Genomic DNA, 24,378 nt, shown 5'->3' on the forward strand with positions numbered 1-24,378 from the left:
CCAGTTAGTTTATTTCACTAATTATAGCACCAAACCATTATTTGTCTTGCAACTACATGACCCTTTGCATAGCATGGTCAATGGGCAGCTAGGCAGTATACGGCAAACACCTCAGTTCAAGTCAGGAAAACTGCTCCTTTCCATTACTGCTCAATAATAGTCTGGTAAATTGTTCTTTAAGTTACTTTGTGTTTTATTTGGTTCTAAGTAATTTAAAGGATGACTACAAAGTTTGAGGAACAGGCCATAAAGCAAAATAACGGTTCTGCTAACACTCGACAACATCACCATGACCAGCAACCTGGAGTGCAGGCAGTATTCCTGAGGGATGTTAAGGCACTTGTGACAGTACTGAAAGAGATGGAGAATCCATTTCTAGAACAAAGTCAAGACGTACTAGTTATTGGCACAAGTGACATATCATGGACACCCAAGTGGCTGAAACGGGGAGAATTAGGATTGAGACCAGGCCTAGGTGAGGAGCAGTACACAAAGTTTATGACAGAAAGGCTAGAGCACTGTACGACATCTGTCACAGGTTATGTCAATGTAATGGCACAGCTCGCAGCACTTAAGAGTAACTGTGGTCTCTTTTCGAGGATGTACATCTCGTGTGAGACACGGGATGGAAATATGGACAATTTCTTCTCCCATGAAAAGGAGGCAGCCCCGCCAGTTAAAGCAGATCGACTTTGCTGCCTGGAATCAAATCGGCACGAAAACATTAGTGCACCTGTTTCCCAAGCAATAGTTCTTGATGGTGCAGCTGTGGTTCAAATGCTCAATCCTGGAACATCAAGAACATTTCAAGAGTATGGAGAAAGAATGTTTGCCCCATACATCTTTGCTCAACTCGAGAAAAGCCTCCGCATCGATCTTGGTTATGGTGAATACTTACCTGCTTGCCTGAATGCCAAAACAAGACAGGAAAAGGGAAAGGGCACTAGAAAAATGGTGGCTCTAGCTTCTACTGGGCTGCCAAAAAAAAGGGAAGGACTTCCTTCGAGTCAATGAAAACAAAACCGAATTTTTTGCTTTCCTAGCTGTCACGCGAAACCGTTCATCTTTCTGTACCACAGGGCAAGGAACTGTATGCAACAGAAGTGGAGTACTCTGCTCTCCTGCTGAGTCACACTTGGCAGGCCTTGCCCCATGCTTGCACGAGGAGGCTGACACTCGTCTACTTCTGGTCTTCTGCATGTGGCAGATGCTGTGCAAAAAGGGTGTAAAAAGGTAACCATACGTACTGTTGGTACTGATGCGGTTGTACTGACCGTGGCTTCATTCAGAAAGACAGCTATCCTGATGAGCTGTGGATCGCTTTTGGTGTCAGATCAAGTTTTCGGTACCTAGCTTTTCACAAAATGGTTGCCACCATGAGTCCGACACAGTGTATGACTCTCTCATTATTTCATGCGTTCACCGGGTGTGACATTGTTTCTGCATTCAGAGGAAAGAAGACTGCCTGGGAAACTTGGAAGTCTTTCCCAGAGGTGAATGATTTTCTCAGTGAACCCCTGTGCATGGCTAGTGAGGTCAGTGAAGGACTAATATTACTGCTAGAGCGATTTGTGATGCTGATGTACGACCGAACCAGTGAGAGCATGGTAGTGAATGATGCCAGGAAACAGCTCTTCGCACAGAAGTCTAGAAACCTGGAGAACCTTCCTCCAACCCAGGCAGCACTCAAGCAGCACATCAAGCGCACTTGCTACCAGGCCAACTTACTGTTGGAACTAGACATTGGCCAATAATCCAGAGATGCCAGAGTCATCTGACTTGGGCTGGACAAACGTAACAACTGGGTGGCAGCCTCTTTGGACCACTCCCCCGGAGGTATAAATATCATGCCATGAATTGATACATTGTCGCTGCAAGAAAGGGTGCACTTGATCGATGTTGCAAGTGTGTCAAAGCTGTACTCAAGTGCACTGCACTGTGCTCTTGTTTTTGAGACTGTTAGATTTTGATCGTTACCATTAGGATATTCATAAGTTGTGGACCTTGCTAAATTAATGTGGATATGAACAGGTTTTGTTCTTCTGGGCCCAATTTCAAAAAGCTGCTTACCGGTAAGCAAATTTTAGTGCTAACTGTAGCAGACATATTTGCTTAAGCAGGTTAGCAAGAAAACAAGGCGTCCACCTTGCGCGTTCACAGTGGATTTGCATTGTTAGACAATTCATTAAAGTTAATGCATTTTCGTGTGCTTACGGTTAGCAGTGCTATGAAGGAGAAACTTAAACGTAAGCACAGAACCGGTCGATAAGCAGCTCTATGAAATGTGGCCCTGGATAGTCAAAGTGGTGGTACATGGGTCTTTCCATTATTTTTAAAATAATGACTCGTTAAGTGTCAACATGGAGGCAAAGTTTACAACAACAACAAAAAATCCCTGAGTTCTGGCGATCTCAAAAGTATTACTAAATGAATTGGCATCCCAAATTTAGTTGTAAATGACACCTTAAACGTTTTTCTGGACTATTTAATTGGTTCAAAAGTTACCCGCATTTGTACATTAGACCATGCGGACTGGTGGCCATTTTGGATTTGACCTCTCAGGGTCATCAGAGGTCAAATCAAACTGTGAAATAAACTAACTGAAAGGGATTAAGGTGGGGGACTATGCAGGGGAACCATTCCTAAAGAAATTTGAGAACATAGGGGAGAACAAATGACAAATAAATGGGAAAACTATTTGTAACCATTACAAACTTGCTATTTTTTAGTTAACTTTGACCTTGACCTTGACCTACAGGCAAAACCCTGAGTTCTGGCGATCTCAAAAGTGTTACCAAATGAATTGGCATCCCCAAGTTAGTTGGAAATGACACCTTGAGTATTTTTTTCGACTATTTGGTTCAAAAGTTAAGCGTGTTTGTACAATTAGACCATGCGGACTGGCGGCCATTTTGGATTTGACCTCTCAGGGTCATCAGAGGTCAAATCTGACTTCCCTCCACATCTGAAAATAAATCTTATGGTCTAAACTAACTATGCTAGAAGTTTCATGCTTTTCTCAAAAAGTGCACAATTTTCTTGCTAAGCCGCTGCACTATTGATGCTACTACGGATGAAATGGCAGAGGCCTTTCAGGAAGTACTCATCCAGGCGTATCATGAACACTTCCCATTAGTCGCATCTAAACGAGCAAAATATGACAAACCATGGATCACGCGTCACATCCGAGCCCTCATCGAGAATATAGGCAACGAGCGTACGATTCCGGGAACTTGGACAGGTTTCGTACCGTAAGGAATTTAGTTCAGCGAGAGATATAGCAAAAAGCAAGGCATCTTTCTACACTCGGAAGGTTCAAATGTTGAAACAAAGTGAACCTTCCCAATGGCATCGGCAAATTCGTTGCATGGTTGGAGTTACCAAGTCTTCGCTAACCCTTCCACCCTGCCTTAGGCATAACGACTCGCAGTAAGCTGCCAGGGTGAATGAACACTTCGCTAACATCTGTAACCAGCTCCCATCACTGGACTGGGCATCTCTACCATCTTATCTTACACCCTTACCACCACCGATTATTCATGCCCATCAAGTGTATAACGTCTTACGTCGGCTGAATGCATCCAAGGCAGCGGCACCGGGCGATATTCCAATCAAACTTATCAAGGAGTTTGCAATGGAACTCTCGGAACCCCTCTCGGTGATATTCAATGCCATTCTTCACACTGGGAACTACCCTTCGAGTTGGAAACGAGCAGTTATCACTCCTATTCCGAAGAAACAGCAAGTTTCACAACTATCAGACTTACATACTAAAGACATTTTTACAGCGCGACATATCCACCCAGAGGGTGCTCAAGGCGCTTACAATGATCGTGCTACATAATATACTTAAATACAATTTTACTTACAATACATTACACATTACACATAAAAAAGGAAGAAGATGATATTAGTTAAAGTTGGCCATTAGATAAGTTTTCAGGCTGGCCTTGAAACTATCTACTGATTTACAGTCCTTAAGTGTGTTAGGGAGACTGTTCCACAATCGGGGAGCTGCTGAGGCAAATGCTCGATCTTCCCATGATCGTCTGGTCTTAGGGATGATCAGAGTTGATGTATTGGCAGAACGCAGACCAGAACGACCAGGCTTGCGAAAGTTGAGTAGAGAAGAGATGTACTGTGGCGAGGAGAACTTCAAGGCACGGTATGTGATCAGAAGGATTTTTGTAGGTGAGACGATGTTCAACAGGAAGCCAATGCAGGGGTTTAAGGACTGGAGTGATGTGGGCGAACTTGCGTGTATATGTCACGAGACGAGCAGCAGCATTCTGAACAACCTGGAGCCTCTTAACTTGAGACATAGGGATGCCATAGAGTAAAGAGTTACAACAATCGATGCGGGATGTAACAAATGCATGCACAAGCTGCTCAGCCGCCTTTGTGGTGAGATACTAGCGAATAGCACGAAGATTGCGGAGACTGTGGATCGCAAGTTTAACACTTGATCATACTTGCGACCCCATGGTCATATTGGAGTAAAAAATAACTCCAAGATTTCGAACTTTCTTCACTGGAGTAATTGATGACGAACCAATATTCAGATAGGGGGTTACCGACTTGGCGAGTTGCTGCTTGGAACCCAGCATAACAAACTGAGATTTGTCGTCATTGAGCTTCAAGTAAATCTCCTTCATCCAATTCCTAATGTCACTTATACAGGCTTCAATACGAGCAATCCAGGCATCAACTTCCCCTTGTGTGGGAGAACACGAAAAGTATATCTGCGTGTCATCAGCATACATATGGTGCTTGAGATTATGCCTCTTGATGATATCATGAAGGGGAAGAGTGTAAATGTTGAAGAGTTGTGGCCCAAGTACCGATCCCTGAGGCACAGAGAAGCCAAGATGAACTGTCTTAGAGACAGCACTGCGTACACAAACCCTTTGCGATCTGTTTGAGAGATAAGATGTTAACCACTGGTGAGCCTGTCCACCAATGCCCATAAACTGAAGTCTCTCTAGGAGTATAACATGGTCGACCGTGTCAAATGCACTACTCAGATCGAGCAGAATTCGCCCAGTTACTTTTCCACTATCCATTTCGGTGTGGATATCATTTTGCACTCGTAAGAGGGCAGTTTCAACACTGTGTTTTTCTCTGTAGGCTGATTGGAAGTTGTCTTGAAGGTTATTGTCATTCAAGAAGGACTGAAGACGAGCGGATACTATGCGTTCGATAACCTTCGATAGGAAGCTTAGATTTGCCACAGGTCGATAACTTGCAAAGTCTTGTCTGTCAAGATTCGGTTTTTTCAAGAGAGGCTTCACAAGAGTACGTTGCATTGAGGCTGGAAAGCTTGCACATCGAAGAGACTTATTAACTCTTATCGTGCCACAGGGCTAATCCCCACTGTGCCAGATTGTTTTGGAGATAATCTGATTAACGCGATGTTTCTATGAATGGCGACTGCATAACACACAGCACAGCCTGAGCATGAACAATAACTCCTACTACGAATGCGCCCTTGCACGCACATGGCACTCAATAGGTAGCGTGCATGCAGCCTCATGGCAGGATATGGGTTAACAAAGTCTGTAATATATGGTGCAAAGTCGTCAATGCATTCTTTTAGAAGAGCAGTAGGAATTGGATCTAACTCACATGATGATGTTGGAGAATTCATGACAACCCTCTTGATCTCACTAATAGAAGTTTTAGCGAAATCAGTCAAAACTGGAACAGATGATGACTCATCATGCTGTACACACTGTCCTGACGAAAGCTCGACATCAATGTCATCACGGATCTTGGTGACCTTGTTGAAGAAATAATGACAAAAGTTATCAGCCAGTATTTGGTCAGAAGAAGCACCCGGAAGAACAGTTTCCTTCTTTCGATGCAGCAGAGCGTCTACTACAGTGAAGAGACGTCTTTGGTTTCCTTCGCATTCTGCAACACACTCTGAATAGTATTCAGTTTTTGCCTTTTCAATTTCTTGGGAAACAACCTGACGCTGTGTCACATATGATTTGCAGTCTTCTTCACTTCTAGTACGCCTCCACTTGCGCTCAAGGCGTCTTCTAAGGCACTTAGCAGCATGGATTTTCTCAGTCATCCATGGACTCGAAGGTTTGATGATAACACTTCTAGTCTTTTGAGGTGCTAGCTTATCAAGAAGACTAGTGAGAGAGAGATCATATCTTTCGACAGACGAAGAGATGCTGCTATCCTCAATGTCAATTTCTGACAAAGATTCATGGACTCCAGATCGGAATTGTTCTCTGTTCATTGATCGTAGAGGGCGAGTTGTGACAGTCCTGCGAGAAGTAGACGGCTTTCTTAAATCAAGGTTACACTGGACAGCGTGGTGATCAGATACTCCAAGGATAACAGATACATCAGAAACAAGAGTGGCTGAATCCCGAGTAATAAGCAAATCAAGTGTGTGGCCATGTAGATGAGTCCCTTCTCGTACAAGCTGCTTCATTCCGTAGGATGAAAGTATGTTCATAAACTGCCTTGCCCGTACGTCATTGAAATCGTCGACCCATACATTGAAGTCCCCTGTCAGGACAACTTCGGAGGGATCAAGAACAAATGAGTCAAGTAGGGTAGCAAACTCTTCAAGGAACAGGCTATAAGGTATTCGCTGGCCTTGCTCTTCCACTATATCTGGGCGATAAATGACAAGGAGAATAAGTGAACGGCATTGGCATGAAACTCGGGCTTCATAAGCTTCAAATGACATGAAATGTTGTACAGCTTCTAACTTGACCGACAGTGAACATTTGAACAACAGTCCGACACCACCTCCTCCTTTTCCTTGTCGATCCTTATGATTAAAGGTATATCCCTCAGGTATACAGTTTCCCAAAATAACATCATCGTCATCCTTCAACCATGTCTCGGTCAATGCGAGGATGTCAAAATCATTATCAAGTACAAATTCAACGATATCGGTAGTCTTATTCCTTACTGATCTAGCGTTCAATGTACACATCTTTGCCGAGAGTTTAGTAGGTATTACTGATATTAAGTTTCTAAAGTCAGAAACACGACATGAAGAATGATGTACACGATGTCCACGATGAGTTGGTTTCACTGAACATATGCCATAGTCCTGTAATATGTGATAGGTATTTAGTGGTATCCTGAGATCAGCACACTTGGGTTGAAAAGACAAAAGGTCTTCTCTGGTGTAGGTGATTGTAGGCATTATCACAATAGAAGCTAATAGGATCAGGAGACTCACAACAGTAGTCACCATGCCGATGCTAGCCATGGCTGTCTATTCATGTTCTAGTCTAACAATAGTAGAGAACATAATTGTCATGGACATGAATACTATGTGCATCAAGCACTGTAATGGTTGACCATGGGCTCATACAGGAACATGAAGAAAACATAAATCAAAACTGTAGGTGTTCCAAACATCTAAATCCATCACAAAAATGATCTAGCTGGATCGTGGAGTGATACTTAAAAGACTGCTGATGAATTCAGAACACTATTCCTAAAACTATCAAGAAAAATTCAACGAAATCACAGAGCTCAACAACAGTGCAAGCTCCTGGCGCAACTGTATTCAAAGCTTACGGCCCATCTCCATCACCGCAATATTCTCAAGCGTGATGGAAACATTCATCTGTAGATGGGTTACTCGCGACCTCTTACCTGGTATTGACCAGAAGCAGTTTGGTAATGTTGCTGGCAGCTCCACGTCACATTAACTCATCAGCCTTCTTGACACAATCATAAATAGTATAGACAGACCTGGCCACTGTGCATCTTTGTGCGCGATCGACTTCGCAAAGGCGTTTGATAACGTGAATCACAATGTTGTCATTGGAAAGTTAATCAACTACGGAGTACAACCTGCACTGATACCAGCGATTTGTAGTTTTTTGAATGAGCGCAAACAGGCAGTTAGAGTTGGTTCGAGCATATCTTGTGATCTGGGAGTTACATGCGGAGTCCCACAGGGCACAAAATTAGGTCCCGTGATTTTTCTTGTCATGATTAAAGGTATTACAAAGTTTTGGTGTGGGGTCATGAATTTGGTTCAAATAAACATATTGGAAGCATATGCGTTCCTACAATAAACATTGATCGTTGTCGCGGTTGAAATCGAGTCTAAAGTTATGAAATTATAAATAATAAACTCTTTAAGTTGTATAGCTCCCTCTCAAGGTCAAGATATTAATTTAGCTATGAAACAATGTTTCTTGACTAAAATCGACCGATTAGCTATTTCCGTTTGGAAATGATATATCTCAACTACATATTCTGAGATTTTCATGGTCGCAGCTACCATTGTACGGCCATAGGCGCTATTTGAAATTTATCAAGATTTACCGGGAGCACCGGTAATTTTTTATATTCAATTTATCTCGAAAACAGAAGTGTTTTAGGGGCTAATTTTTTCAGTGCTTATAATACATCCACAGGAGCCTCCAAATATATCAAAATTGTAAAGATTCACTATCCAACCAATTGTCAAAATTCCCAAAACTTTGTATTACCTTTAAAGATGAAGTTGAGTTCTGGTCATGCGATTGCATTGTGAAAGAAACGGTGTGGAATCGACCAGAAAAGGTTGATCATCTAGCGTATAAGAATTTGTGTGTATTGCAAGGTTCTGGAATCATCAAAATAATAATAAATTTGGCCAAGTCTTGGTAAAGTTACAAACACTGTACACAGAAAGATGTATATGGGACTACACGAACACGCGGCGTAAAAATCCTACCCTGGATTGTTACGATGTTACATGCCATGTTTAGAATATGAAGGCATTTGAAGAGCCATGCTTTTCAGGGAACATGTCTTATCTGATGTTCTTTCATACTTGCATAATAAGAATGATAACGCTCACAAATTATTTTTCACCTCTTCCCAGAACTCAACCTTCTCTTTAATGATGCGTTGAGTGAATTCAACCACAGGTGGAAATATGTGGATGACCTCAGTGTAGTAGAAATCCGCCGAGCGAATGAGCCCTCTACTGTCCAACTTCAACTTGATAGTCTTGTCTAGTGGTGTGAGTCGAATGACATGAAACCCAACCCTACTAAATGTTGTGTCATGAATATCTCGTTCGTAAAGCAAGTGCAGTTTCCTAAGCTCTAAGTCGCTGATACCAGCTTATCCGTGGTCGACCACCTCACGTTACTTGGTGTCCATCTTCAAGCCGACTTAAAATGGGACACCAATGTTTCAGCGATGGTTTCGAAGGCTAGCAGACGTCTCTACATCGTATATCGCCTCAGAAAATGTAGACTCCCGACCTCTGATTTGGTTGCTATTTATGCTAATACATCAGACCTGTACTTAAATACGCATCACCTGTCTGGTCCTCGTCACTGACCACTGCTCAATCCAATGACATTGAACGTGTGCAGAAAAGGGTCTGTCGAGTCATCCTTGGTGGGTATGACTCCTACCGCGGTGCTTTGGATCACCTCCGTCTTGATTCTCTCCACTCACGACGAGAAGGTCTTCTCCTCTCCTTTGCACGTGACCTTCTCACGTCAGCTCGCCATCGTGACTTTCTTCCAAAGTCCCGACGATCACCGTCTGGAAGGCAGTTACGCAACTCACATCTTCTTCATGAACCAAAATGCAGGACCACAAGATATTACAATTCTAGTATCCCATCAATTGTTCGTTTACTAAATAGGAATCCCGACCTCCTCATATAGGTCTAGCTCTTTAATCCTAAACCTCTATTTGAATTTGTATGTAATTTTATGAATATAGTTTGATAAATATGATTTTAATAAATATAACTTTGATAAAATGCAGTTTTTAAGAATTTTATTTTGAGAAAAGAAATGTAACTTTCAGAGATATAATTTAGTTAAATGCAATTTTGATCCGATAAATTATTAAAAAAGATATTCTCATTGCCAATCCATGCAACTCAGAAGGACAATGTATACTATCTGACTTTTTAAATTTAACTTTGATAAATGCAAGTTGATCAATGCAATAATTATTAATGTTATTTCAATAAATGTAATTTAATAAATGTAATTTTATGTTTTCAACCGGGTTTTACATCACGTATTCATAAAGATCATACATAACAATATTTAATAATTGTATTTTATCGATTTATTTTTGTATATATACTTCATGTAAATGTTACAGTTTAATCATTTAGTTTCAATCTTTTAATGATCAATAATAATTTTTCTCTTAATACATTATCAAGATGTCCTGCACCGACTCTCAAACTGTATATATCTGATCTTATACCCTTTGATTTTCCATTTATTTCATATCCAAGTATGCAAACCGAACTCAACATTATTATTGTTTTCATTATTTATGATTTATGTACTATGTATTGTTTATATCTGGATTCATTTAAAAGGGTTAAAGCATATAATTATATATATATGTCTATGGAATTATTTTTACCTTGAAAATTCACATGCATCAGCCTCCAGCTGTAGTGTTGAATATTCGAATAAAACCTTATCAAATCAAACAAATAAAAATGTTCTGACAACAAGGGGGGGGGGGGGGGTTGCAGCAAAACATCCCAGCCAATGGCTACATGCATTAAGCCAAACACACACACAAAAAAAAAATCGCTTTTATTATCCTGGACGGGTAGAGTGCAACAGGCATTCATTTTCCCTGTCTCCTAATTTGAAACGTTATAGTTCAAGTATGATATTTCACATGCACCTTTAGTTACAGTGATATTAAATAATGTTTTATTTGCGAGTGAGTCTCAGTCTTAATCTACTAATCAAGCTGATAGTATTAAAGGTGAAAAATATTATCATAACTTACTCCAGAGTTTCACATGTACTTTGATGTGATGTTTGCAGTGTCTGTGAACTTGATGCACCTTGCAGTTGTTGTGAACTTGATGCACCTTGTAGTTGTTCTGCAATTTCGAGAACCAGGAAAAAAATAGTACATATATCACTCATTATCCTATAATTCTGATTGCTGAATAAAGTAAACTACAAATCTTAAAAGGTAGAACACAACTCCACAAGCAGGTATTACCAATACAATTTCTTATATTGATATCAGGGCCAATCATTTTATTCAAAACTTTCCCGGGTTAAATTATTTAGCATTTCACTATTCACGGCAAATAGAGTTTATTTGGGCTGATATTACATTCTCCTAATTCTTAGAATAAAGAATAATTTGAAATTATATTACTAGAGATCAATGAATATTCAGGGAACATAAACTTTGCATGACTGGCCAGATAAATTGAAATGACTGTCCTTTAATGTAATATCCATTTCTGAGATGTAATAATCAGCTTAGTTAAACTGATATATTAGGTGAAAATTGATAAATATTTTAGATACATTCATACTGATTTGTTAGTCTTAGTTGACGGACCATAACCCTTTAAAAAGTTATGGATCATACATTAAATTAGGATTGGTACAAGCTAATTAGATGAAGGAAATTACAAAATTACACCAACAAGAGTATGGCATCTCCTCACTTCAGCCACAGAGAAAATACATGTAGGAACACATTTATGGTAGAATTTTCCTTTGCTTGTGCCTCAATCAGCTGATAATGAAGTGGGAATGACTGTTAAGAGAAATAGAGAAATCTACAAATGATGAGAATACAATAAAATTTACATCTGAATTCCCAGCTTTAAAGCTTCAGTGTGTGGTCCAAATATTAACAGGAGGGCATTTGAAGAGCAATCCTTGTCAGGGAACATTTATATTATGACTCTCTTCCAACTAATTTAATAGAAAACAAATCACAGATACATTTACACCAAAATACCTGGATCTTGTGGGGAAGCTCTCTCTGTTGTGCGAGGTGTTGAGAAATCCAGCCGAAATACGAATTTGACTCGTAGTTTCTCAATTTGTCCTACTTTCAGTGACACTAAAACTCTGTCTGGCTGGTTGGGAAATTCCAGTACAAAGGGCTCACAGATCCTGGCTCCACTCATAAGTATATCAAAGGGGACAACCTTTAACAAAAATCATTGAAAGAGAGGTAAACAAAAAATTCCCCTTTATTTTCCCTATATCAATCATCTGATCTAGAAGTGTGCATTAGACATTATTTTCCTGAATTGAGCTCCAGCAACCATTATGAGCCACTTGAGTATTTGAAGGAGCAATTTCCACCATTCCAAGTTATGTTACAGATCCATATATTTCAACTCAGCGGCAAGATTGATAACCCAAAGTATTAAGAAAATAATACTCTCAGATAATCTGTCTTAAAGGTACTATGTCCCTTTTGCAGCCAACCTCAAATTCTGTAGAACTTTGCAGGAATTATGTATATGTCATGAATTTTCTATCTGTGAAATTTGAACGTTAGCAGTGTCCTAGTATTCAAATTATGCAAGGAAACCCGTTTACCTGCTAGACTTCACTGTCAGGCACTATTGAGTGACTGACCGGATTTTTTTTCTTCTTTGGTAATAACATGCATCAAATGAGCTGTAAAGGGTACATGAGCATTTGTCTACATCAATAACCCACTTCTTGTGATGGTTAAAATTAAACTGATTGAATCTTTGCGTAGCATATAACGTATGACCATTCGGTACAATGGTCTTAAAATCAAGACTATTAATTATTGGCTTTATAGCTCCTAAGTCGATTTGACAACTAATAGTCGTTACTTTCCCACTTGAAGACAATTTCAAGCCCAACCTTTTAGGGAATTTCTAAATTAGTATTATCTTTCAAATGCCATTGGAATTTAACCTTTTCATTTTTGGTCTGCAAATGGGAAATAGTACCTTTAAAGCAGTTACATGCCTCACATTTCAATCAAGCATAATTATAACAAAATACGGTTATTACCTATCATTGTCTTAATCATGAGTCCTTGGTAAAGTATGAACCCTCAAGCAATATGAAATCAGCTCAGAAAAAAATATTTCTTGGAATATCTAGTTGTCCGACCAAGTTTTTAGGAGTGGTCATATGTATTGAGGCTGCTCCTGCACTTTGGAACACCATCCTATCTCATGTGAAAGAAGCATCCACAAGTTCTAATTTTAAAAACTCTCCTCAATGGGCAATTACAGCACCTGTTTTTCTTTTCATATCTTTTCTATATATAAATATAGCACTGTATTATTATGACTAGTATTATTATTAATAGAAGAAGTATTATTGTCATTATTCGGTGGTCTGTCATCGACAGACCACGTATTGATTTCGGAAGAATTTTTTTTTTCTCCATTTTTATCTCAACTGTTTTGTGGAGAAGATTACTCGAGATCGATTTGGTCAGTTTCTTTCAATTTTGAGACAGTCATATGTCATTGTCATAAGACGTGACAGCAACATTTTCAAGTTCATCAGATTATCATAACGTCATCCAGGCACCATTTTTTAAAAATCAACTCATGATCTTATCTTTATAACGCATCGTCATTTCTCATTCATATTTATCATGATTAAGGTCAATATCCGTCCGGTCAATTATAGGTCAATAAATGCGCGCGTATTTGCGTGGGCAAAATTTCTAAATGCTCAAAATCACTTTTTAATCAAATTAAAGTACGTTTTAGGCAATTTCAAGCTTTTTCAAAAAAAATTACGAGCACAATTGCACGCGCGTTTTCGTTCATCATGTCCGAACGCAACCTAAAACCTCCTTTTTTGGCATGATATTCCCCATTTTTGAATTTGCATATTATGACGTCAGCATATTTATGGCAAAACTGATTGTATCTCTGTAAATATTGATCGATTTTCTTCCAAATGTTGATACATTGTAAACATTTCTTAACAAGATCTGCGTCCACAGGAATTAATAACAGACCACCTAATTCGTTCAAAGACGAATTAAATTTCTCGTTATAATTATCATTAATATTATTATAATCTATTGATGGATATAAACGAAGATGCACTAACAACCACACTGTTGGTCATAAAGGTGGAATAATTATTTTTACCCCAATTTATGGAATGATTTTGATATGATCTAGATAATAGTATACATTCTCAGATTTTATTGAATGATAATTTTTGTTATTAGTTTTGCGTGACTGCTAAAGCCTGTGTATATTACTATGGTAATCAACTAGGGGACCTACGTCATTAAGTCATAACTGACAGTAATGAGGATTAATGCCTCATTAAAGGGCACTGATATAGCTGATCGACACGGTTTTTATTATGGGGCCTCACTGGAACGAGGCCATTGCTTACCCACTGAATCATGACGGTACGCAGCGGGGGCTAGGGTACGTCGCCGCCACCACAAATACAAAAAACAAAGAAAATGCAATAAATTATCAATAATTCATTGCATTCCCCCCGGTCCACAACAGGACAAATTCCTCTGTAGGGCCATGTATTATGGTTCAAGGCATGCCCACATAGAGGATTTTGTTTATGTTAGGGGTCGGGGCAAAATGCAATATTCAACCACTAATAATCTCAAGTTGGATATCCTTTCAGATGTTCAGATTAAAATATTAGGCATGTGTACCTGTATGTTTTGATACAAGTAGAACAATACACAAGATCATCCGACGAGGTATGGATTCAACTTTTCTACTTCGTTAACCAGAATCTTTAAACACATCACTGAACTTACAGCAGGTCCTCCAATTACTTTCGCGTTTACGTAACAGGTCATTTTGAGATCACCTTCTGCTGTCCGAACAAGGACCTGTAGTTCCATATGGGCAGGTATGAATTCGTGATCCCCTTCTTGGCTTTTTACCACCTGTTACCAAAGAAAAGAAAATAGGTAACAAAGGAAGACAATCATGACACCTCGCTCGATGATAGTTGATATTCAGGAAAGTGCTTCCCTATCTGATATATATCAGTACGGGTTACTTACTAAATGTACAAAATATGGTGGTTTTAGACAAAAGTACACATGTTTTCTGCTATGCCACCATACTATTTAAGATATTCTTTTTCAGTTTGAATAAATTGATAGAAAATCACCTTGCTAATATCGGATATCTATGGCAGGGTTTTTCAACCAGGAAGCCGCAAGGCATCGCTGAGGGTGCCACAAGAGAATTTTGTTATATTAAAACATATTTTGGAATACGATCAACTTCATGAAACTAAAGTATCAGAAACTGTAAGACGATCAAATATATATCATAATGTGCATTTTGATGAGGAAATACAATTTGAAAGATTAGCAGAGTGTCCTTACAAATTTAGAAACACGATGGTTTCAGGCAGCAAAGGTGCATGAATACTCCCATATTTATGTGACGAGATGCCGGTATATTGTCATATACGGGCATTACGGTGCCTGAATATGTCTTATCTATTGTGAATTTTTGAAATAAAAACACTATTTTCATTTCAGTAAAGAGTCTTAAAAATCTACTTTTTATGTCACAATATCTTTTCTTATCATCACCACGCACACAATATGGGCTTTTGACCTCAGAGTGGAAACGCTGGAAAAACTGCCTTGTTGTTGATGTTATTCCATTTGTTCTTTTGTAAGCTAAGTCTCTGATGTATGGGGTACTGTTTCTTAAGTGGGAGGGAGTCTCTAAAATTTGGACCCTGTGCCTCGATCTACTGTACACCAACTGCAATGTATTTTGGAAATTGTATTAACATAGTATTTTTGCTGTTGATTACTTAATGCTCACTCAAATACTTTGTACTCTTGGAAAATTATGTACAAACAGATGATGATCTTTGCAAAGACTGTTCACAGTTCAGTATATTGTGTCAGATTCCCCAACTTCCAAATCAACTGCTGCGACAGTAATTCACCTCGCTATTCCCTTTGATGTCGTCATAGAGGTGTGCATGTAGGATGACAGGTGTCTTCTGCAGGGTTATGTTTTTTTCTTTAAACGGTCGACAGCACATCCACTTTTCTGGGAAGAAGTAATCTCGGAACAAGAACTTAATCTTCACCCATGAAAAGTGGTTCATCTTCAATTTGAGTACATCTTTTGTGATGATGCAGCTAGGTATTCCGGACCTCAACAACATAATTCGTTCTTTAACAACTGCATCTATAACATAAAAAAATGGAAAGAAAATCAGGAAAATTATATGGACTCATTAAAGCGAGGGGTACACATGTTTGTTAAAATAATTCAAAGCGAAGGCAAACACCTGTTCTGCATAGACTCAAAGAGTCATTGTGGGTTCATTCGAATTAGCAAAGTTAACCTTTGACATTGTTAACTCAAACATTTTGGCACTTTACCCATAAGACCAATCTCTCAAGAAATGGGTCATCTTTATAAACTGCCTAAACATGGAAGCTGGTCAGGGGCAGTATTCTGAAAACTAATTTTTAGTCCCAGAGTTGACATACTTTTAACATACCTCTAAATCAGGATTCTGAAAACTATGGTAGGGTGGCCTAGTTATGCTTGTAAATAAAAGGAGGTACTTGAATATGCGAGGGATGAAGGAAGATTAGATGGGTCCGGGGGCAACGCCATTGCGGGGTAATTAAGAGGGCTGTGTCCACTTTCCACAGAAAACTTAAAGATAACGTTGAGTTCTGGTCATGCAATTTCATTGTAAAAGAAACGTGGAATCGATCAGAAAAGGTTGATCATCTAGCATATAAGTATTGGTGTGTACTACAAGTTTCTGGAATCATCAACATGATAAGAAATTTAGCCCATTTTCGGTAAAGTGACAAGCACTGTACACAGAAAGATGTATACAGGACTACACGAACTTGTGGCATACAAATCTGTCCCGATTTTATGATGTTTCTTGCCCCTTTTTTAATATATTTAGGCATTTGAAGAGCCATGCTTTTCAGGGAACATTTTTTATCTGGTGTTCTTCCACTTGCATAATACAATGCTAACGCTCACAAATAATTTGTCACCTCTTCCCAGAACTGAACCTTCTCTTTAAGAATATATTTATGTAACAGGACACATTTTCCTTGCATTTAAATGCCAAATTTGAGAAATATTTGTTTAATACCCCATATCTTGCTCTAAAAAATTTACAATTCCCATTTTTTCCTCCTTGAAATCTCGAAATCGGCGGAAATACATAGTTTTCTGTCCATATAAAAACGAGAGGGCTGGGAAATGTCTTTTTGTGGGAAAATAACGATGTTTGTTGTAGAATCGAAATAAGGGATTGTTATCACATTACATAGATAGTCTGATTTTCAGACCCTTGTACCGAATGGTCGTATGTTTTGTGCTGCGCAAAGATCAATCAGTTTGATTTGGGCCATTACAAGAAGTGGGTTATTAATGACAAATACTGCATTTTACATGTTACAGTTCATTTTATGTATTTTATTACCAAAGAAGAAAAAAGTCAGGCAGTCACTCAATAGTGTCTGACAGTGCATTATTTGAATACTAGGACGTTGTTAACGTTTAGATTTCACAAGTAGGGCATATACATGATATATTCATGATTCCTGCAATGTTCTACAGAATTTGATGTTGGCTGCAAAAGGGACATAGTATCTTTAACCAATCATACTGGAAAGAACAAATCTACTAAACCAAAGGATGAACATGAAAGGAGGAACAAAAGAGACTAAAGTTGGGGAGAGTGAACATGGCATGAGAGCAGGTAAAGGGAATGGTGATACGATTGAATGTGATGGAAAGAGTAAAATGGACCTTGATGGTAGAGGGATACAAAGAGACAAATGAAAAGATGGGATGCTTTCACACATGCTACAGTATCCTGTTCAAAATATAGCTCTACACTATGTTAAGGGTATATTATCTTTTATATACCTTACTTAAGAAATCCAGCCATCTGATTGTTCGATATTGCAGTCATGATTTTAGCCATTCCCGTAAATAAACGAAAAATGCCAAACCTATCTAATAGTTCTAGAGTAAATCAGTAAAATCCCGGCATAATTCCAGTTACCAGGAAAATAGTTCAATCTTGCAGAAATACCCATGGGTTCATTTTTCTTAGGTCAAACTTATTTTATTATAACAACTGATGATATAAGGTAAATACATGCTAAAAAATTGGGAACCAGTGCATTGCCTAATAATTTTCATATGTCACACCGCTAATGTATCGGACGTTACACACTGTTAACATCGTAACTTAATTAAGTTTATTGCTTTGCTTTAGGTATTATTGACCTCATTTACATTAATTGTTTTCAGAAAAATACTTCTGTAACATTTATGGAATTTTGTGGGAAGTTTTAATTAGTTTAGCGAATACATGTATACCAAGTTTGTTTTCATCGACCACTCAATTTATGTAAGGTATATTATTCATTTCAAGAGCGTGTACCGGTAGTTAAAAATGCTTATGTGATCTAACAGAGTGAAATATGAAGCTAATAACAATTGTAGTCATCAAAACTCCTTAGAAAATTTACTTAGAAACATACTCTTTATTGCATGTTATGAACAGCAGTGTGAAATGTATGCTATGCTATGTTTCGGATGTTACACAATGTTAACATTTCAATGAGATCATCGATTTCTACAAACTCTACAATATAGATGTTTAATCAGCTTGCTGATGTTATTTCCCTTAAACTTTATAGTGTGTCATTCAATAATATCACTAACACATACATGTATGTAAGCAAAACATTGAAAAATCTTTTAAAAAATAAAACTATAAAAAAGTACCCCCAGTCATGTAAGTAATAATAAATAAGTTAATCCTAATTTATGTCCATCTCGAGAATGAGACATTTTAGATGTATTTTAAAATGTTGTATGTTTTAGTTTATAATACTACTGTAGGGTTGCGGTTCTAACAAATAATTCCTAGCACTCTTAACACAGAGGCAGCCCAGCAGACATGTTGTAGGATTGATAACTACTGGCTAACTGACCAGGTTTTAATGTGTAAAAGCATTACAGCATTCTATGTAGCATTCCACATACATTCCATGCAAAGTAGAAGAAACCAATAAATATTCATATAGTCCCATACAAGTATAAATCAACATCACAAACAATTCTTGAATATTCAAACATAAACAAAGGGTATACATTGAATATTCATAGTATATGTAAAATTTATTTTAAGCTTGACTGCATCACGTGAACATGGAAACCAATGAGAGAGAGAGAGAGAGGGAGATAGAAAGAAGAAATGATGGTAGATGAAAAGGGTCAATATGAATAAGGGATGACCAATTAATATGAAAGGGATGAATCATGGATATGAAGGGGAGTTTCAGAAGTTCAAAATAAATCCCTACACTACTGTAGTAACAATCATCCTTTACCACTATTTGTATTAGGAGGCCGTTTCAAACGACGACATTTTTTAAAGCTCTTAAATAAGTATTCATATATTTATTTACTTGATGACCTATTGATGAATGGATGGATTGATTGGTTGGTTGGTTGGTTGGTTGGTTGATAGATCTTAACTCGCGCTGTGCCGATATTACAGGTGACAAACAATATACAGTGTAGGTTAAACATGTACCGTATTTGCCGACGATAAGGCCGCAGCGCCGCACCCCAACTTTGTCATTTCGTAGAGAAAAACAAAACAAACAGACAGCCCATTTATATTTCACACTAGCTTATACATTTTGTTTGTATGCATACATTTGAGGAAGATACTACATGTATATGTTTAGGATCATCAAATAAGGTATTAATGGTAATGTCTTTTTCTTTTATAAGTGTATGTACTTTCTACACAGATAAGTTACGTGTACCGAGTGCCCTTTTTAAAAGGTATTTTCAAATGAAAATCCATATTTCCCATAAATTTTTAGAGAAACATTTTAATTTGCTTCATTTTATCAACTTTATATACCTGCATGAATCATACCCGTGTCAAGTAAATTTTTTACTGGATATTGCTTAAGTGGGTGATTTTGAGTTTTTGTAACCTACCAAATAGTTTAGATTGACCATACTATCTTTGGTTATATGACATAATTTGGAACAACCTCTGTAAAAATGAAAACCTGATGATTTGCAAACACACAGCGATGTAAATAGAAAGAGAGGTTGACAAATTGAAACTTGCTATTCTCACATTTATCTTTGCCCCTCATTTGAACTAGTTAAAGTATGAAAATGTCTGTTAACAGTTTAATGTAACATCCGAAACGTGCTAACAGCATACCAGAAAGTGCTGTTAAAATGGCTGAATATTTTTTATGAGTCACTTTTATTGAGATTTTTTCGGATAATTTACAATTAAGGATATACTAAAGCAGCCAACCATGCCTTGCATCACAATGTGTGGCTTCAATATTTTATGTTTTATAAGTCAATTTTGCAGAAAATCCAGATATTTTACGGAAATTTTGTTTTTTTTCATCATATTTAGATCTAAATGAAATTATCAAAATAGTGTTTGTAACAGTAGTGTGCATTATAAAATCGTAACTTCCACATGATTGTGTGGATTTGATTTTTCAAAAAGCGAAATCTAATTGAATAATTGTGAGCGATATTTCAAAATCCAAATTCAAAGAAATGTTATAACTTTGTCCAGTTGAGTATGACATCCTTCAACTTTACAATGTGAAGACCTCAATAACTGTTTTAGTCACTCACGACTTTTGAAGGGAAAAACCAGTTTTGGAAACGCCCCCCTTTCTCCAAAAATGAAATAGAAGCTTTAATTACCAATCATGTGAAAGAATATGTTTTGAATAATATGTGATACAAATTTTGCTGAGAAACCGCCTAATAATTGATATATTTGGTAAATTATAAATATCTATACCCAATAAACAGAACACTAAAAAGTAACCTCTTTTGGGAGTGTATTTTAAGTGATTTTAAAGTATAGTGCCTTTTGAACTAGATTTAAACGTTATCGACACGTGCCTTCATTTAAACAAAACAGGTACTCCTGTTCACGTTTTCATCTAACCTAAAAACCACCAGTTTATCACGCGACTGGAGTAACGTGATTCCACTTACCTCTGTAAATCAAGTGTTTATTACCAAATAACCACTTGACCAAGCAACGAGTTTTTTGTCCGTTAACCGATGGTGGCTATAAATACGTAGTTATTTGGTCTTGTAAGCACCTTTATCGATTGGTTTCACAGGTTATCCAAGGTTGATGGTAATAATCACGTTACTTACACCAGCTAATCGTCTTATTGTTCTGTCCGTGAATCTCTGGTTATATCAAATTAGTAATTCTGAGGTGTCTTACACACCTCTTTAAATGGTTTCAAAGTTACCATAAATTTCTTGGTTATGATCACGTGGCTCAAGCTGATTACTAATCTAAGCTGTGAATCCGTGATATTTAGGTGTGAAAAATTAGTAATTATTAGGTGTCTCAAAACACCTATTTAAATGGTAGTCAAATTTGCCAGCAGTTCCGCGGTGATGATCTCGTGACCCAAACGGAATATTAATCTAAGCTGGGCATACGTGACTTTTAGGTGTGAAAAAATAGTCATGATTAGGTGTCTTAAAACACCTATTTAAATGGTAGTCAACGTTGCCAGTAGTTCCGCGGTGATGATCTCGTGACTCAAACGGATTATTAATATAAGCTGGGTATTCCGCGTTTTCCAGGTGTGAAAATGAGTTATTCTTAGATGTCTTGATGGTTTCACAGTTACCATTTAAGTTCCGTGGTGATAATCCCGTGACTGTTGGCATATTTCTATGTTCACCAGTTGATAACTGACTGTTGGCATATTTTCATTGCACCAGTTGATAACTGGAGTGTGCATATTTCCAGTTGCACCAGTTGATGACTGAGTGTTGGCATATTTCGAGTTGAACCAGCTGACACCAATTAATTTGCATATTGAATATGGGGTGCGTGCAGATCTATGTTTTTTAAACAATTTATCTGAATGTACAGCATATTTCTTAATAACTGATGATTTTGTTATATGCAATTCATTTCGAAAATACTACAAATATAAATTACCAGTTATTAGGACATTTCGCTACTTCGTATAAATTATACATTAAGTTAAACATGAATAAGGGAAACATTAACTATGAACTAAAATAATTTCAATAAAGTACAAGTATACGATTTTTTTCTCTCGATTAATTCAATTATGTAAGTCTACTTATTACCAATGCCTTTACATTGGAAATACAGACGTACCAGTATTGAATTATTGTTGTTGTTCAACTGGTTGGAAGTTTTACCAAATGGTTCTAATGGCTCAGCTAGACCAGTTGAATTATAACTGGCCTGGATCAACTGGATCATTTAGCCCATTTCAATTTCCAGGGTTACCAGTTGGCATTAACTGGTTCATCAACTGGACCAGTTGCAACTAGCTTTCTCTTCTGGGATGTTTGCACCCCAACCCCCTCTAATCCAAAACTGCTTCCGGCGCGCCTGGACGTAATTATGGAAGATCCAAGACACGATGTTCAGAAACGGGATGAGAACGTCATTATTTTGGTTCATTTATTGTGTAACATTTGCGTAATTATTGGGTTGAACGCGGTTTACAGTAACATACTTCCTCCTCGACGTAAATTTCACGTGAATGAAGAACATGATTCATCTCAAGTCAGCCTCGTAATATTCACGTGAATTTCACGCAGATATTTTGACTAAAACTATCACTAACGCTTCACGTGTTTCTGTGACGCGATAATTTCGTTTATGAAGATGTAATTTCATAACCAAACAAACACGGGAGTATTAGGTTTACAAACCATGGTCTCCAAGGTAGGGATAATCACGTTATTATAATGGTGATATTGCAGTGACAATTGCGTGACTTAGTGTACGTGTGTTTTAAGTTACCTAGTGCAATAAACGTATTAACACATTTACGTAAATGTCAGGTGTTTGAAGAACGTAACTCTCCTCAAGTCGATACCTTGATATTGACGTGAGTTTCACGTGATTTTGTTTATTGGGTATGGACCTGATAGATATAACGCACGTGTTGCGCACGTGTGGGGGTAGTCCCATATACATCTTTCTGTGTACAGTGCTTGTAACTTTATCAAGACTGGGCCAAATTTCTTATCATTTTGATGATTCGAGAACCTTGCAGTACACACCAATACTTTGTATATGCTAGATGATCAACCTTTCTTGATCGATTCCACAACGTTTCTTTCACAATGCAATCGCATGACCATAACTGGTCTTTATATTTAATGGAAAATGGAGTTTAAAAAAAAAATTATTTACTACCGAGTATTAGTGTTTCATTTATTTACAAAAAAGCTTTTGATATTATTAAATGACATTCATCAAATAGCATTGCTCCATAATGTCCATACATGTAAAGATGCACTTACCGGGTGAGTATTCTCCCTCTCCCGTGTACAAAACTGCCTCCACACGTGGGTATTGTGTAATCACAGCACAGTGAGGTATTGTGTAAGTCACTGGTAACTTAAGGACTAAGTCATCAGGGGCTAAACACTGTACACCAAAGCAGGCTGACATCTCTTTTTTGCTGTTGCCAAGAATGGGAGTATCTGTCAAGACACGAAGAGAAATGTCCTGCGGCACTTCGCTGTCAATTGCACCGGGAGGGATCTCGAGTTCAATTCCAAAGGAATCTAGCTGAAGCTTGCCACCTTCAACTCCAACTCTCTTACAACATTCCATCTTGATTGGTTTGGCACTTACTTCATGTGGTAACAAATACATAGGAAATATTTATATTAAAACCTGTCTGCAAACAAAAGAATACGAAATTGTACTTCAACGTTCGGCAAAATATCAAATATATGTTATAGAGCACCGAAGAGCAATGTCACTCTAAAAGATTCTTCTCATGATGAATAAGTGTTTTAAAAAAAATGTTCTCAATTTTTTTTAATTGTTTATCTTCTGAAGGAAGTCTTTTGTCAATTTCTTTTTTCCTCCTCCTTTTCTTCTTCGTCATTGTTCTGGGTGTTTGTCTGTTCTTCGTGAACTTGGACCCTTGCCGTGGCTCCAACAAGCTCATCTATCGGTGAATAACCAACTCAGAATATAGATCTTTTTCATTGAGGCTACTAATATAACTGAATTTGAATTTGAATTTGAATCTATTAACAACAACACGTCACGACAATGACAGTATATGAACAATCATACACATCAACGAATAATACTGATAAATGTATACATAACAGAAGAGTTATGTTGATTGCACAGTAATGGTTTTAAAACAATATTTAAACATATATCTGTATACTTTATAATATACAAAATATATGAACGTAAATATGTGATGATTAAACTAGAAGTTAGCATAACTGCTAGTCGAGCCTAGTTCCATTTGTTAGCAAGGTTATTATTTGTTTGTGTAAATATATATGAATGTAAAACTTGTTTGTTCTGTTTTAACATATATTAAAACAAATAATACAGTGTCCTGTAACTTTGTTTGACGTTTCTTAAATACAATTTTAAAAAGTTCAAGGGCTAAATCATTGTGATGAAAGATAACAAATATTTTAACAAATACAATCATCACTGTATTTGTGATATGAAAAGGATGTATTCATAACTAGACATGTAATACCTGTTT

General features: G+C 37.6%; 1 protein-coding gene across 1 annotated transcript; it reads right to left on the reverse strand.

The window, feature by feature from the left end:
• Positions 1-4,466: 4,466 nt before the first annotated feature.
• On the reverse strand, positions 4,467-23,468 carry LOC763238. Its single transcript, XM_003724013.1, has 3 exons — positions 23,153-23,468; positions 5,626-6,636; positions 4,467-5,311 (listed from the first exon to the last, which is right to left on the reverse strand). Exons 1-3 carry the CDS (start codon positions 23,466-23,468, stop codon positions 4,467-4,469), a joined length of 2,172 nt encoding a protein of 723 aa, XP_003724061.1.
• Positions 23,469-24,378: the final 910 nt, after the last annotated feature.

Source organism: Strongylocentrotus purpuratus, unplaced genomic scaffold (assembly GCF_000002235.5).
Source record: "Strongylocentrotus purpuratus isolate Spur 01 unplaced genomic scaffold, Spur_5.0 spur5_scaffold_1, whole genome shotgun sequence".
NCBI lineage: Eukaryota > Metazoa > Echinodermata > Echinoidea > Camarodonta > Strongylocentrotidae > Strongylocentrotus > Strongylocentrotus purpuratus.

Bases quoted from the DNA above. Each gene is read 5' to 3' on its own strand.
- LOC763238 (XM_003724013.1), bottom strand. From the start codon at position 23,468: ATGGAATGTTGTAAGAGAGTTGGAGTTGAAGGTGGCAAGCTTCAGCTA. The intron at 6,637-23,152 runs GTAAGTGCATCT...TTTATCGCCCAG, and splicing joins AGAGGGAGAATACTCACCCG to ATATAGTGGAAGAGCAAGGC. The intron at 5,312-5,625 runs GTGAGTTAGATC...CAAGCTTTCCAG, and splicing joins GAATTCTCCAACATCATCAT to CCTCAATGCAACGTACTCTT.